Below are 16,618 nucleotides of genomic sequence, written 5' to 3' on the forward strand. Positions count from 1 at the left end.
GTAGTGCATTCAACAGACGAATTTCGTCCCAAGAGGCCAATCACGATGTAAGCCAAGGGGGCATGCACCAATGAGAGGGACCTTAGTGGGCGAGCGATTGGGTTTGGGACAGGTGTATTACTAGCGACAAGTGCCGAGTGCACAACATTCGAAGCGTATGCACCCCCCGGTAGGCGATGGGTATCCTTAGTCCCAACTCCCGAGATGAAACATGCCAAGGGAGCCGAGATTCGTTATGCGGTTCTGTCCGTTCACATTAATATGCTGATTTTCAGGTCCTCCCAACTTGATAAGGAAATAAACGCGGAGTAGGATCGTTTCACCCTTCGGCTATTTTGATTACCTACGAGCACGAGTATTTCATTAACGTCCCCAGCGGAGTCGCCACTGTGAGGGGGTCGAAAAAGCACGAGGCTAATGCATGACCTCGTCCTTCGTGGGCGTGACGTCGTCAGATCAAGTGTAGTTAGATTTCCTGTGAGTTTACACCCAATCGACTTAGTAATATAGGAGTCGCCATTCAGTTTTTAACGACAATGAGAAAAACTGACAAAAACCGGTTATCGTGACATAAAGGGAGTGAAATTATGTTCGACCACGACGGCCATAGGTTCCCTTGTGATCCCTGGTGTGGGGATCGCTCAACGTACACCCGCAGGGCAGAGATTGAGAGTTCGGGGGACTGTAACTACCGAGAGGAGTGCTCATCAATAACTCCAGAGGCAGGTTATCCTTACTAGCTCAGCATAAATAATTGAAGGGACATGCGTTAACTATTAAACTATTCTGAATTGATTTTAGCAATATGCAACACATGATACTAAATCGATCGTGATTATCTTGTTTAGATTGATTTAGGGTACCTAGCATGATAGTTCGTTTGTCCAAGATATTATCTTTATTAGGCGTGATAGATCAATCAAATTAATAGTTTAACAATTTTATAAAGGGTGAGGAAAGCGATTAAATCATGCGAAGGGACACATTACGACGCACCCTTGAGAGGTACGTCACGGTTCTTAGAAAACTAACCACTTGGCTTTGCTATTTCTCCTTTTATCTAACGAATCTCGGGTTTCTGAGCAGTGTTCCAGTATTTAGGCTTAATTCATCAGCTACAAGGGACAGGTTACGTTCTGTTCGACTTTTGGGTCGATTGCGATTATGAATTGTGTGTTCTTTTTTCGTCGATTATGAGGCTGTATTTATAGGGAAAGAGTTGGTGGAAAGATAGAACTTTAGAATCCGAACCCAAAGAGAATTCAGAGACAACACGTCCCAGGTATTTTCAGCGCCCAGGCTGGGCGCCGAAGATTTCGGCGCTCAGACCCAGGCGTTGAAAAAAGGGTCTGAGCCGAGCCTTTTGTCAGATTTGGACTCTTAATCACGGAGCTTTTGAGACTTATCCGAGTTTCTTAGTGCGTATCAACTTATGAAGGAATGCGTCTGGGACCGTTACGAACTTTGGGTTCGTTAGGAATTTAATTAATATGTAACTCTTATTTTCGAATTATAACAGGAATAGAATTCCTTTGCCAATTCTATCTCTTTTAGGATTTTATGTTGGAGTGCAACACCTAATTCTGACAGATTTCTATCTTTTATGTCTTGCCACTTTTAACAACTACTTCTTACGGCAGTTACCATTTTTAGCAGGTTTCTATAAATAGCAGGTTTGGCTGAAATGAAATGGTGATTTGAGATTCGTTATTTTATAGGAGATGCGTTGCCAAGAGGAGATTTATATTCTCATCATAGAACCTTCCCTTTCGGGAATGGGGACAAAAGTAAGTGTCTACAATATTATCTTGGTGTATCCATTCCCTTTAGATAATTGCTTGCAAGTTTTAAAGAATTTGGCTTATTTTTATTACGTTTTACCCTTTTGGGACACAGATTATAAAGGTTGTTTATTTTTATTAATGCATTAATGTAGTGATTAAAACAAATTTAGGGATACATATTATAAAGGTTGTTTATTGTTATTAATGTACTAATGTAGCACAACCATCTTTAGGCACATGCACCACGTACAAAACAAAATGCCCCAAGTCCGCAACTACTAAAACGACACATTCTAGTTATAAGAACTCAGGATGGAAAAAAACGCTCTCATCTCAGGAGCCTCAACTGAGGAACACGATCTCATCACTCGATCCACAAAAAAACCCAAACGTAAAATAACACATCTAATCTTCAACCAAGAGCAGGATGTTACAATGAATGAAACACAACAGAATATGAGCTCCCAACCTAATACTGGTATTGAGAAAACTCATACCCCAATACTGCACCATGGTATCTCATTTCGGGACCTCGTAGCGGCAGACCAAATGCAAGGTGCATTATATGCTACCAACATCCCTGATGATGATGATATCCTCTCTGATGATGATGAACCACCAGAAGGTATCATTGATGATCCTAGAGGCCCTACCATTCTCCTGTCCAAAGAGGAGAAGAAGAGACTGCGTTTCCCATGGAAGTTTGCCCTCATTGTCAAGATGTTTGACAGCAAGATTGGTTACATGTCCCTGATAAAAAGATTGAAGAAGAAATGGGAACTAAAGGGAGGCCTCACTCTTACTGATGTAGGACATGATTATTTCATCGCTCGTTTCTCTGCTATGGTAGACTATAACCATGTCCTCACTCAAGGCCCATGGATGTTAGACGACAACTACCTCACCATTAAAAAGTGGGTACCGAATTTCATCCCCGACAATGCTCCTATGCGTCATCTTACGACATGGGTCAGGATTCCACATCTCTCAGTTGAATATTTTGACAAAGAATTCCTCACAAAGATAGGGGGAAAAATTGGCAAAGTCATACGAATTGACCAAATCACGGCCAATGCAGACCGTGGACAATTCACACGACTGAGTGTTGAACTTGATCTCTCCAAACCCCTACTTTCAAAATTCTGGTTAAAAGGTAAGATCTGGAGAATCCAATATGAAGGCCTTAAGATGATTTTCTTTAACTGTGGTAAGATAGGACATTCTGCAGAAAAATGTCCAACTAATGCTGATGCCATGGTCACTGAAATAGTGAATGAACCAATTCTAAACTCTTCTGTCAATGAGACTGAAAAAAATCAAGTGCAGCAAGAAGATTTTGGGGCATGGATGTTAGTAAAAAAACCACCTCCCCGGAAAAGAGTCCCTCAAACGGAAAAAACAGTGGTTGCCGGCAAGGGACCACCAAAAAATCCAGCCACAAACTGTTAGGTTATGATACATATGACAATTCATAAATCATGCGGAAACAACCATTAAGCCAGGAATACATATTATTTACACATAATCATTTAGCATAGTTTAGATGCATACTCTTTGTTGCGTGCCTTCCCTAGCTGCGCCCGAACCGAACAAGAACAAGTCTTTAGGACTCCAAGTGTCGTCCCTCCGTAGATAGTCCACAGCACGTCCGGATCCGCCTTCAGATTGACCAACTAGAATCGCCCTTAAGGTACTATTATTTTCGGCACTTTTAGGCAAATATGTGACTGAATTTTTCTCTCAAAACTCACTTTGAATACTTGAAAACTCGTTGTAAATATGTGACCCTAGGCACTTATTTATAGAGTTTAAGGAATTATAATCCTATTAGAATACAAATCTATTTAATTACAACCCTACTAGGATTCTAATTAAACAAAGTTTATCTATTAGGATTAGATTTAATCATATTACGAATTCCGGTAGCCTTAGGATTCCGAGTAACACACACCAGCGGCGCACAAGCACCGCACGCCCGCACGCAGGCCTTGCGGCCCACGCCGAGCATTTGAATGTTATTTTACAATAGAGAGCGCACATCGCAAGGCCCACTGCCGCAGCCTTGCCCGCGCGCGCGCCCAAGCTACGGCTGGGCCTGGCTTTAGCGCTGGGCCTGGTCGTATGCTTGGCGTGTGGTTGTTGCGCTTGGCTTGCTGGGCGATGGCCCGGCTTCGTGCTGGGCCTTCGTCTGGCAGGCCTCGTCCGATGCTAATTCGTACGATACGCTTTCGATTAAATTCTCGATTCCGGAATTCATTTCCGATACGAACAATATTTAATATTTCCGATTCCGGAATTGATTTCCGTTTCGAACAAATATTTAATATTTCCGTTTCCGGAATTATTTTCCGATTCCGATAATATTTCCGATTCTGACAATATTTCCGTTTCCGGCAATATTTTCGATTCCGGCAATATTTCCATTTCCGATAATATTTTCCGATACGTACCATGTTTCCGTTTCCGGCAACATCTACGACTTGGATAATATTTATATTTCCGATACGATCCATATTTCCGTTTCCGGCAATATCATCGTTTCCGGAGTATTCTTTTCTTGCCTGTGACGATCTCAGCTCCCACTGAAACCAAGATCCGTCGATTCCGAATATCCATAGATGGAGTATTTAATGCCATTAAATACTTGATCCGTTTACGTACTATTTGTGTGACCCTACGGGTTCAGTCAAGAGTAAGCTGTGGATTAATATCATTAATTCCACTTGAACTGAAGCGGCCTCTAGCTAGGCATTCAGCTCACTTGATCTCACTGAATTTATTAACTTGTTAATTAATACTGAACCGCATATATTAGACTTAACATTGAATGCATACTTGGACCAAGGGCATTATTTCCTTCAGTCTCCCACTTGTCCTTAGGGACAAGTGTGCATTTCCTAATTCCTTTGTCGCTCGATGCTTGCTCTTGAACATAAGTTGTCATCCTTATTATGTCCAGAGGTGTTCCTCGGTTTCAGAGTTCAACTGATCAAATAAACAGATAATCATAGCCTATGATTCATCCGAGCACGGCCATGCATTTCACAGTTTCTAGCTCTCCGAGTGGCCTTGTACAACTTTTAAGCATCTCATCCCGATTTATGGGAGGACAATCCCAATCTTGCGATCTTGAGATTAGACTTCGTTTGATAGGTGATTACCTGAGCGTTGCCTTTATAGCCTCCTTTTACGGTGCGACGGTTGGTCAACGTCAAAGCAATCAGTTCTCAAACAAGTAATCTCAAATCACTCAGGTATTGAGGATTTAGTGTCTAATAATTTTAATGAAATTTACTTATGACAGATTTTCATCTCTTACAGTAAAGTTTCATAGGTCTTGTCCGATACTAGTCTTCCCAAAGTAAGTATCTATGCAAATGATTATGACATTGCCATGTCCACATAGTTCAAGAAACAGAACTACTAGTCATCTTGCATTCTAGTCGTCTAATGTTTTCTATGCGTCCAATTTTATAGAAAACTTCGACCAGGGACCATTTTCAACCTTTGACATTCAAGTTCACTTGATAGACATTTCTTAGTCACAGGACTGGTCCTGACAGTCTATCTTGAATATATCGTAAAATTGAAGGGACTCATCATTTAATACTAATCCAAGATTAAATGGAATATGAAAATACATTTCATATATGATAAATGTTCAACCCCTAATGTTTTACAACCATGGGCCTCGAACCCATCTTTAAAACATTTCATGGAATTCAAAGCTACGCTTGATTTCCAGTGCTACAATGTGAGTGTTGCTTCTCACTTGTTGCATAGGTTTAGTTATCATGCATTGCCAATCTTAATATCTTTTTCATCGAATGTTCTTCGAGATAGATGATAAGATCTTTTGAGTATGTTTATTTTGTGATCTAGTCTTTCTCGCTACAATGGTGGTTCGACGCATTTCTCAATGAAGAACCATCAAGTTAGCAGACATGTGATCCACCAAAGTTCAATAAAGAACTCATTAATATAAACAACTCTGTTTTATTGCTTCTTAGGCAATAAGTACTTTTACTTCAACTGTTTAGGTTGCTAGTGATGCTTTGTTTGGATTTACTTATCCAAGCAGTTCACAGACATGTGGAAGACTTTCCAGCTGTATCTTAGAACATAGAAATTAATATTTTAATTTCCCACGCAACAACTCATGGTCTCCAACCCATGTTGCCATTTCAAAACACGATGCTCTATAGCTCGTCCTTATCAATGGTTAACTCCAAGGGAATCTTGCTTGATCCTTTGCCAGTGTTTATGCGTGTAGCATCAATATTTAGCATATCTTTATTTCCTTGAATCAAGAACTATTCCTATGTACCTTTTTAAGTTCCATAAGTTTTTCTTGATCTCAATCTAGTTGATCTTTACTTAGATCAATAGAGATTGGTATATGTTCGTCATGCCTAAAGTCATACGATACGTTTTTGGCGATCCTCATATTATATCATACATGATAAATTCCTTTTGCAGAATAATTCCCAATTGAATTCTATTCATGTAACTTTAGCTTATCTAGTTTCAGTAGATACTAAATTCAGCTAAATTCTTTGACATATAATATAGGTTAAGAATCTCATTTAGACTCTTTGATGTTTAACTTAGTAAATGCTTATACATAGTTCAAACATCCTTTACTTAGATTTATTCACATGGGTCGAATATCTCCAATGGAGACTTTCGTGTTTGATTAAGTAAATGCCATTTACTTAATCCAAAACAATATCATAAGATCTTTGTAAATAGATCTTAATACCCAGTATGTACTAAGTTTCGCCATGGTCCATCATTGATGAATAATCTCAAATCTAAGTCATTAGAATTTGAATGTTATTTTACAATAGAGAGCGCACATTGCAAGGCCCACTGCCGCAGCCTTGCCCGCGCGCGCGCCCAAGCTACGGCTGGGCCTGGCTTTAGCGCTGGGCCTGGTCGTATGCTTGGCGTGTGGTTGTTGCGCTTGGCTTGCTGGGCGATGGCCCGGCTTCGTGCTGGGCCTTCGTCTGGCAGGCCTCGTCCGATGCTAATTCGTACGATACGCTTCCGATTAAATTCTCGATTCCGGAATTCATTTCCGATACGAACAATATTTAATATTTCCGATTCCGGAATTGATTTCCGTTTCGAACAAATATTTAATATTTCCGTTTCCGGAATTATTTTCCGATTCCGATAATATTTCCGATTCTGACAATATTTCCGTTTCCGGCAATATTTCCGATTCCGGCAATATTTCCATTTCCGATAATATTTTCCGATACGTACCATGTTTCCGTTTCCGGCAACATCTACGACTTGGATAATATTTATATTTCCGATACGATCCATATTTCCGTTTCCGGCAATATCATCGTTTCCGGAGTATTCTTTTCTTGCCTGTGACGATCTCAGCTCCCACTGAAACCAAGATCCGTCGATTCCGAATATCCATAGATGGAGTATTTAATGCCATTAAATACTTGATCCGTTTACGTACTATTTGTGTGACCCTACGGGTTCAGTCAAGAGTAAGCTGTGGATTAATATCATTAATTCCACTTGAACTGAAGCGGCCTCTAGCTAGGCATTCAGCTCACTTGATCTCACTGAATTTATTAACTTGTTAATTAATACTGAACCGCATATATTAGACTTAACATTGAATGCATACTTGGACCAAGGGCATTATTTCCTTCAGTCTCCCACTTGTCCTTAGGGACAAGTGTGCATTTCCTAATTCCTTTGTCGCTCGATGCTTGCTCTTGAACATAAGGTAAGAGTTGTCATCCTTATTATGTCCAGAGGTGTTCCTCGGTTTCAGAGTTCAACTGATCAAATAAACAGATAATCATAGCCTATGATTCATCCGAGCACGGCCATGCATTTCACAGTTTCTAGCTCTCCGAGTGGCCTTGTACAACTTTTAAGCATCTCATCCCGATTTATGGGAGGACAATCCCAATCTTGCGATCTTGAGATTAGACTTCGTTTGATATGATTACCTGAGCGTTGCCTTTATAGCCTCCTTTTACGGTGCGACGGTTGGTCAACGTCAAAGCAATCAGTTCTCAAACAAGTAATCTCAAATCACTCAGGTATTGAGGATTTAGTGTCTAATAATTTTAATGAAATTTACTTATGACAGATTTTCATCTCTTACAGTAAAGTTTCATAGGTCTTGTCCGATACTAGTCTTCCCAAAGTAAGTATCTATGCAAATGATTATGACATTGCCATGTCCACATAGTTCAAGAAACAGAACTACTAGTCATCTTGCATTCTAGTCGTCTAATGTTTTCTATGCGTCCAATTTTATAGAAAACTTCGACCAGGGACCATTTTCAACCTTTGACATTCAAGTTCACTTGATAGACATTTCTTAGTCACAGGACTGGTCCTGACAGTCTATCTTGAATATATCGTCAAATTGAAGGGACTCATCATTTAATACTAATCCAAGATTAAATGGAATATGAAAATACATTTCATATATGATAAATGTTCAACCCCTAATGTTTTACAACCATGGGCCTCGAACCCATCTTTAAAACATTTCATGGAATTCAAAGCTACACTTGATTTCCAGTGCTACAATGTGAGTGTTGCTTCTCACTTGTTGCATAGGTTTAGTTATCATGCTTTGCCAATATTAATATCTTTTTCATCGAATGTTCTTCGAGATAGATGATAAGATCTTTTGAGTATGTTTATTTTGTGATCTAGTCTTTCTCGCTACAATGGTGGTTCGACGCATTTCTCAATGAAGAACCATCAAGTTAGCAGACATGTGATCCACCAAAGTTCAATAAAGAACTCATTAATATAAACAACTCTGTTTTATTGCTTCTTAGGCAATAAGTACTTTTACTTCAACTGTTTAGGTTGCTAGTGATGCTTTGTTTGGATTTACTTATCCAAGCAGTTCACAGACATGTGGAAGACTTTCCAGCTGTATCTTAGAACATAGAAATTAATATTTTAATTTCCCACGCAACAACTCATGGTCTCCAACCCATGTTGCCATTTCAAAACACGATGCTCTATAGCTCGTCCTTATCAATGGTTAACTCCAAGGGAATCTTGCTTGATCCTTTGCCAGTGTTTATGCGTGTAGCATCAATATTTAGCATATCTTTATTTCCTTGAATCAAGAACTATTCCTATGTACCTTTTTAAGTTCCATAAGTTTTTCTTGATCTCAATCTAGTTGATCTTTACTTAGATCAATAGAGATTGGTATATGTTCGTCATGCCTAAAGTCATACGATAAGTTTTTGGCGATCCTCATATTATATCATACATGATAAATTCCTTTTGCAGAATAATTCCCAATTGAATTCTATTCATGTAACTTTAGCTTATCTAGTTTCAGTAGATACTAAATTCAGCTAAATTCTTTGACATATAATATAGGTTAAGAATCTCATTTAGACTCTTTGATGTTTAACTTAGTAAATGCTTATACATAGTTCAAACATCCTTTACTTAGATTTATTCACATGGGTCGAATATCTCCAATGGAGACTTTCGTGTTTGATTAAGTAAATGCCATTTACTTAATCCAAAACAATATCATAAGATCTTTGTAAATAGATCTTAATACCCAGTATGTACTAAGTTTCGCCATGGTCCATCATTGATGAATAATCTCAAATCTACGTCATTAGCATTTGAATGTTATTTTACAATAGAGAGCGCACATCGCAAGGCCCACTGCCGCAGCCTTGCCCGCGCGCGCGCCCAAGCTACGACTGGGCCTGGCTTTAGCGCTGGGCCTGGTCGTATCCTTAAAACAAACTTGCAACCAATAGGTGTGAACCTATTCTTGCAAATCAACAAAATTTCAATTTTGTCATCAAAACATTGAGTGTGTTTTATGGCCTCTAACCATTTAAAACATTTGAGTCTATATATGGCCTCTAACCATTTTAGGGAATCTAGGTTTCGTCATAGCTTTCTTACAAGTCACAAACTCATTAATCTACATGATAATAGTTTGACTGCAAGTTGTAGGTTTCTTCACTATCTAATAGAAGAATCTCATAGTTTCATTGACCAGAACTCTATGTTTCTTTACTATCTAATAGAAGAATCTCATAGTTCCAGTGACTTGAACTCTATGCCTACTTGGGTATAAAACATCAAACAATAGAATATCAACAGGCACTTGAGAGTCCTTTGAATATTCTATTCTCTTTGAAGCACTTGTAAAGTCTTCTAAGAGATGTCTATTCTTTAAAGCCACTTCTAAAGTCCTTAAAGAATAAGTTCGGATTTTCTGAAGCACTTCGAAAAGCCTCCGGAATGTCCGTTTATGTTTGTTGTTCGCCTCGAAGACTTTCGAGGTCTATTTTCTCCCACTTGTCATTTTGGAAACGAATCTCCAAAAGGACATTATTTCGAGCAAACAAACATTATGTTCTCAAAAATTCGTGGTAGAAACAATACCCTTGTGTCTCATTTGAATAAATCACAATGAAACATATATCTATACTTGGGCCTTAGTTTGTCGAATGACAAACACTAAGCTCCCACTGAGTTTAGGAACTCTCTAGATATATTTTATGAAAAGTTATTCTGAAATTACTTTTCAATAGCTTTGACGAATTTGGTTTAGTTTGGTGGTAGTTGAGCATTTTGTTTTAGAAATTATAGGAAAAGTCTTTATGATCCATCATTGATCGAATCCAGTACTAATTGACTTCGATTATTCCAACTAAGATATGCCATATCTTATGGACCTAGATTGTGAAATTACAACACACAATCATTGATGATCATATTTGGTCTCAAGTAATCATCAACATGATCTAACCTAGATCTTTATGATTTCTTGCCAAGTGGATTTTATACTTCTGAATCTTTGAACTAGCCAAACAGATTCAACTTATATCACATTTGAGTAAATAAACCTATATTCACTCAAATCCATGTGAAATAATAAAGTCATAAAACCTTTCTTTAGTTTTGAACTCTATCGTCTAGGCGTTCTAACAATAGTTCATATTCTTTGTTACTTTCAACAAGTAAGACTAGCTTGTCTTAAGTTGATCTAGAAATCAACCAACTTTCAAAAAGTCCATCAAAATAGAGCTTATGAATGTTAACTTGTTGATATGGTCTAAGCAACAATGCCAAAGATTAATGGAACTCAAATCAAGGGTTTGATTTGAACCTAGTAAAGTTTTTATTTAAAGAGTTGTTTGTTTTAATCAAGCATATTGACTCAAACCGTAAATGACCATTTCATTCAAATAAACAAACAAACAAACAAGCATTGTTTTCGTTCTTCTGAATGTGAGTCTTTCTGTGTTTGAAGCAGAAATTTAGGTATGCTGATTATGGAACAAAATAGCCATTAAGTTCCAGCCTTTGAAAGGACTTAAAACAAACTAGATGACCCTACAACTAATGTAGCATTGCCATGCTTCATTTCCCACTTGTAGGTCATTAGTGTATCCTAGCTTCCATTGTTTGAGTTATTACCGAAGTAAGAACCTCAAGCGGTATATGATACCAAGGAAGTTTGATTGCTAGGTCACTTCTCTTTAAACATAAACTTATAGGTAGAAACGGAATTATAAATTCCTTTCATTTGTTCCTTTGTTTTCCTATTTCTTGTACCCTTTCTTATAGTCTTAAGAATTGATTTCTTTAGTGTTGACTTTTATACTTTGTTAGACATGTCCAATGTCACTCCAACAAGGTTCTTACCATTTAATTTATGTTGAATATTAAGTTTCAACTAGATGATCTTACCAGAAGCTTCTAAAGTTCTCTAAGCATCGATCTATTCGAATGTCTAGGGACTAGACTCATTCGAGAATTAAATGGACAAAGATATTAGGTTGTTAACCATTGGTAAAGCTGAGCGTATTAAACTCAATGCTTTATGATCTCAAAACTACAGTGTATTTTGAATTCACAAGCACCAATTGGTTTGCCATTCAACTTTGATGTTCGAAAACAACCATAAAAGTCGATATAAGAAACGTACATTTTAAATTGCTCACTTTCTCTCATTTCCGTGAATCGTTCTTGGATTCACTACCAATCGAGGAAATTTACTGTTACCTTTCTAAAAGGATTTACTACAATGCAAGATATTTAATTATAAACAATAATTAAAACATACATTGAAGCATGCAAAGTCTAAACATTTATCATGAATAATAACTTGAAATTAAAGCAACCATGCAATTTAAACAAGTCATTAGCATTTTATTCGAATTATGTGTTCCGGCAGGTGTGAATAAAATGATTCCAAGATCCTAAAATAATTGAAGAACTAAGCACAGTTTGTAGACTTAATCCTAAAACATCTTAGGTAAGCAAAAGCCTTTTGCTAATAGTCTAGAAACTATTCTTGGTTGATAGGTACGTCTAAGAACTTATTAGGTAAACCTATCGATTTTGCCACGACATAAAAGGACTCCTTACTTATATCGTTGAGTTTCACCAAAACTAACATGTACTCACAATTATTTGTGTACCTTGCCCCTTTAGGACCAATAAGTAACACCTCGCTGAGCGAAAACTATTACTAGATTGATGTAAAGGATATCCAAGCAAGTGTATATTTTGGCATGGCACCTTTTAACTCAATTTTTAAGTTTGGAACTTAAGGCTCTTACTATGTTGGTTAGATTTTAAGTGAACTAAAATCCTTAATCATGCAACATAATCAAGCTTTTGATCTCATGCATTTTAAGACATATTTAAAAGCAATAAATAACTTAAAGCATGCATAAGATAAATGTGATCTAGTATGGCCCGACTTCATCTTGAAGCTTTAACTTCAAAGTCCGTCTTGAAAATCTCCGTGGGAGGCACCATTTTCTTCAAATAGGATAAGCTATAATTAAAACTAATTACAACTATTTGATGGTACGCAGACCATATTTGAATTGAAAAACAACTTTGGTACTTTAGACCAATTACATTCAAATTAATGGTACGCAGACCATATTTTCTATCCTATTTGGGCCATACTAGTCACTTCATAACCTGCAAAACAGTACATATACAATATATACCATTCACCCATTCATTATCATGAATGGCCCACATAGCTGGTTAGTAAAACACATTATGCATCACGTAAACATTTGCAGCATTTAATCAAGGGCACCAATAATCTACCAATTATTCAGTCCTTATTAATTCTAATCAAGTTGTTTTAACCTTAAGGATTTGTAGACCTAATCAAGAGTTTATGACTAAAAAGGGCTCCCACTCAAACCAATAAATTCATATGCTTTACTAATTTTAAACATAAAAATGTATTTCTAGTCTAACCGGAAACATACAAATTTAATTAAAATTTAAAGATCATATAAATTTATAATTGAATCCAAAAGTTTAATTTAATTTCAGTCGTATTTAAATTAATTCATGATTTTAATTTTAGTAAAATAATTAGAATAAATAAAATTTATTATAATTACAATATTCAAAATTAAAATCCAAGAAAATATTTTAAATTATTAATTTTAAAATTAATTAAAATTACGTAAACTGAAAATTTTAAATTAAAATTTCAAAACGAATTAATCGCAACGCAAACACCCTACGCATCGCACGCCCATGGGCCACACGCACACAGCCATCGCTGGCCATGTGCGCGCAGCCCATGCGCTGCGTTGCATAGCTGCTGCTGCTATCCTTCGCAAGGATCCACGCGAGCTTGTGCTCGCTGCGCGCGCGCCAGCGCTCGATGCACGCGAGCCATCGCTCGCTGCATTCGCTCGCCAGCGCTTGCTGCATGCGAGCCAGGGCTCGCTGTGCGCGCTCGCCAGCGCTCGCTTGATGCGAGCCAGCGCTCGCCAGCGCTCGCTGTGCGCGCTCGCCAGCGCTCGCTGCGCGCGCTCGCCAGCGCTCGCTTTGTGCGAGCCAGCGCTCGCTGCGCGAGGCATCGACGCTGGGCGCAGCACTCGTGGCACGCGAGCTTGCGCTCGCTGCGCGCGAGGCTGCGCGCGCTTGTGCGAGGCAGTGAGCGTTGTGGCGCAGCTCGCTTGCTGCCCACACGCGACTGCCGTGCCTTGCCTTCGCCCATGCCCATTCGTCCATTGCTCATAGCCCACGACACAAGGCAGGGCTGCTGCCTTGTGCTCGTGCACCATGGCCTTTCTCATTGCATTCGTGCCGCATGGGCGACGAGCTCCCTTGCTCGTCGTCACATGCCCGCACTATACAACACCCCTTAAGGGTAACACGTAGAATCCATTGCTTTGTGCGTGCAAGTTATATGAACGAATCGCATAAAATTTAAAAAATTTATATTTAAAATTAATGACAAATTAATAAATAATATTAATTTCATAATTTTAGGGCGAAAAATCGAAAATTTATTATTCAATTGATTTCCGATTAACATGGATTCAAGCCTAGGTCATAAAAATTTAAAATTTATCATAAATTTACAATTTTTATGGTGGTTTTTAATCATAGGTATCTAATTAAATCATAATTAATTATGAAAATCAAATTAATTCTAAATTATTCTAATTTTCAACAAATTAATCATAATTACAAATTAGATTGCATAATTAACAAGGCTAGGCATTCAAAATTGTTAAACATATACAGTAGGTCAATCAAAAATTCAAGATTTATGAACAAGAATCGCAAATATTTAATTTAACATCTTAAATTTACGAAATTTTGCATTCGAAAAACTAAAACCTTCGAAAAGTCATAGTTAGGCTTCGAATTTGAGAATGCCTTTTACATGCGGAATTGACACAAAAATCACTCGATTTGGATGAGTAACGAAGAAACTGCCGAAAAACTGCGTACGTATAATTAAATAAACGCAATTTGCAATTAATTAACAATTACGAAAATTAATCACCCCTTTTAATTCTTGCAAATTTGTAATATTTAACCATGTTCATGCAATTTAGATTATGAAAATAATAAGAGGCTCGTGATACCACTGTTAGGTTATGATACATATGACAATTCATAAATCATGCGGAAACAACCATTAAGCCAGGAATACATATTATTTACACATAATCATTTAGCATAGTTTAGATGCATACTCTTTGTTGCGTGCCTTCCCTAGCTGCGCCCGAACCGAACAAGAACAAGTCTTTAGGACTCCAAGTGTCGTCCCTCCGTAGATAGTCCACAGCACGTCCGGATCCGCCTTAAGATTGACCAACTAGAATCGCCCTTAAGGTACTATTATTTTCGGCACTTTTAGGCAAATATGTGACTGAATTTTTCTCTCAAAACTCACTTTGAATACTTGAAAACTCGTTGTAAATATGTGACCCTAGGCACTTATTTATAGAGTTTAAGGAAAGGAATTATAATCCTATTAGAATACAAATCTATTTAATTACAACCCTACTAGGATTCTAATTAAACAAAGTTTATCTATTAGGATTAGATTTAATCATATTACGAATTCCGGTAGCCTTAGGATTCCGAGTAACACACACCAGTGGCGCACAAGCACCGCACGCCCGCACGCAGGCCTTGCGGCCCACGCCGAGCGCACATCGCAAGGCCCACTGCCGCAGCCTTGCCCGCGCGCGCGCCCAAGCTACGGCTGGGCCTGGCTTTAGCGCTGGGCCTGGTCGTATGCTTGGCGTGTGGTTGTTGCGCTTGGCTTGCTGGGCGATGGCCCGACTTCGTGTTGGGCCTTCGTCTGGCAGGCCTCGTCCGATGCTAATTCGTACGATACGCTTCCGATTAAATTCTCGATTCCGGAATTCATTTCCGATACGAACAATATTTAATATTTCCGATTCCGGAATTGATTTCCGTTTCGAACAAATATTTAATATTTCCGTTTCCGGAATTATTTTCCGATTCCGATAATATTTCTGATTCTGACAATATTTCCGTTTCCGGCAATATTTCCGATTCCGGCAATATTTCCATTTCCGATAATATTTTCCGATACGTACCATGTTTCCGTTTCCGGCAACATCTACGACTTGGATAATATTTATATTTCCGATACGATCCATATTTCCGTTTCCGGCAATATCATCGTTTCCGGAGTATTCTTTTCTTGCATGTGACGATCTCAGCTCCCACTGAAACCAAGATCCGTCGATTCCGAATATCCATAGATGGAGTATTTAATGCCATTAAATACTTGATCCGTTTACGTACTATTTGTGTGACCCTACGGGTTCAGTCAAGAGTAAGCTGTGGATTAATATCATTAATTCCACTTGAACTGAAGCGGCCTCTAGCTAGGCATTCAGCTCACTTGATCTCACTGAATTTATTAACTTGTTAATTAATACTGAACCGCATATATTAGACTTAACATTGAATGCATACTTGGACCAAGGGCATTATTTCCTTCACAAACCAGAATAGAAACTCCCAAAATCAAGGAGAGATTGCAGGGGGGATCTCGATTTTCTATTCCGGGGGAGGAAAATCGGGAAATCAAATCAATTTCCAATCACATAGCCACGGTTGATTTGGGTAAATCTTCCCAAAAATCAACAGAGATTCTTGAAGGTATTCCCTTTAATTTAGGGAAATCCAATTCCTTTCACGCTAATCATGCTCATAAATCAGGAAAAAATAATGCTTGGCAAGAAAAAAGGAAACAAATCACAAACACTCCAAAACAAGTCCTAGTTAATACAACTAATACTCCCTTCTTTCGTATACACAAGGACTCTACTGTGAGTGAAGCCCAAGGTAAAGAAAACACCCTAATAAAATTCCAAGCAACCACAGAAGCAAACATTACCAAGCAAACAACTACCCACAAAACTCCATCACCCAAGCCATCCCAAGCCACAAAAATCAACCATGAATCCACCTCCCCCAAACCCAATTTACCTGAACATCCCGCCGGAGAAGATAAT

General features: G+C 38.3%; 1 protein-coding gene across 1 annotated transcript; it reads left to right on the top strand.

The window, feature by feature from the left end:
• Positions 1–2,096: 2,096 nt before the first annotated feature.
• On the top strand, positions 2,097–3,233 carry LOC110775665 (uncharacterized). The gene has a single exon (XM_021980276.2). It carries the CDS (start codon positions 2,097–2,099, stop codon positions 3,231–3,233), a length of 1,137 nt encoding a protein of 378 aa, XP_021835968.2.
• The last annotated feature ends 13,385 nt before the right edge of the window (positions 3,234–16,618 follow it).

Source organism: Spinacia oleracea, chromosome 2, assembly GCF_020520425.1.
Source record: "Spinacia oleracea cultivar Varoflay chromosome 2, BTI_SOV_V1, whole genome shotgun sequence".
Lineage (NCBI taxonomy): Eukaryota > Viridiplantae > Streptophyta > Magnoliopsida > Caryophyllales > Amaranthaceae > Spinacia > Spinacia oleracea.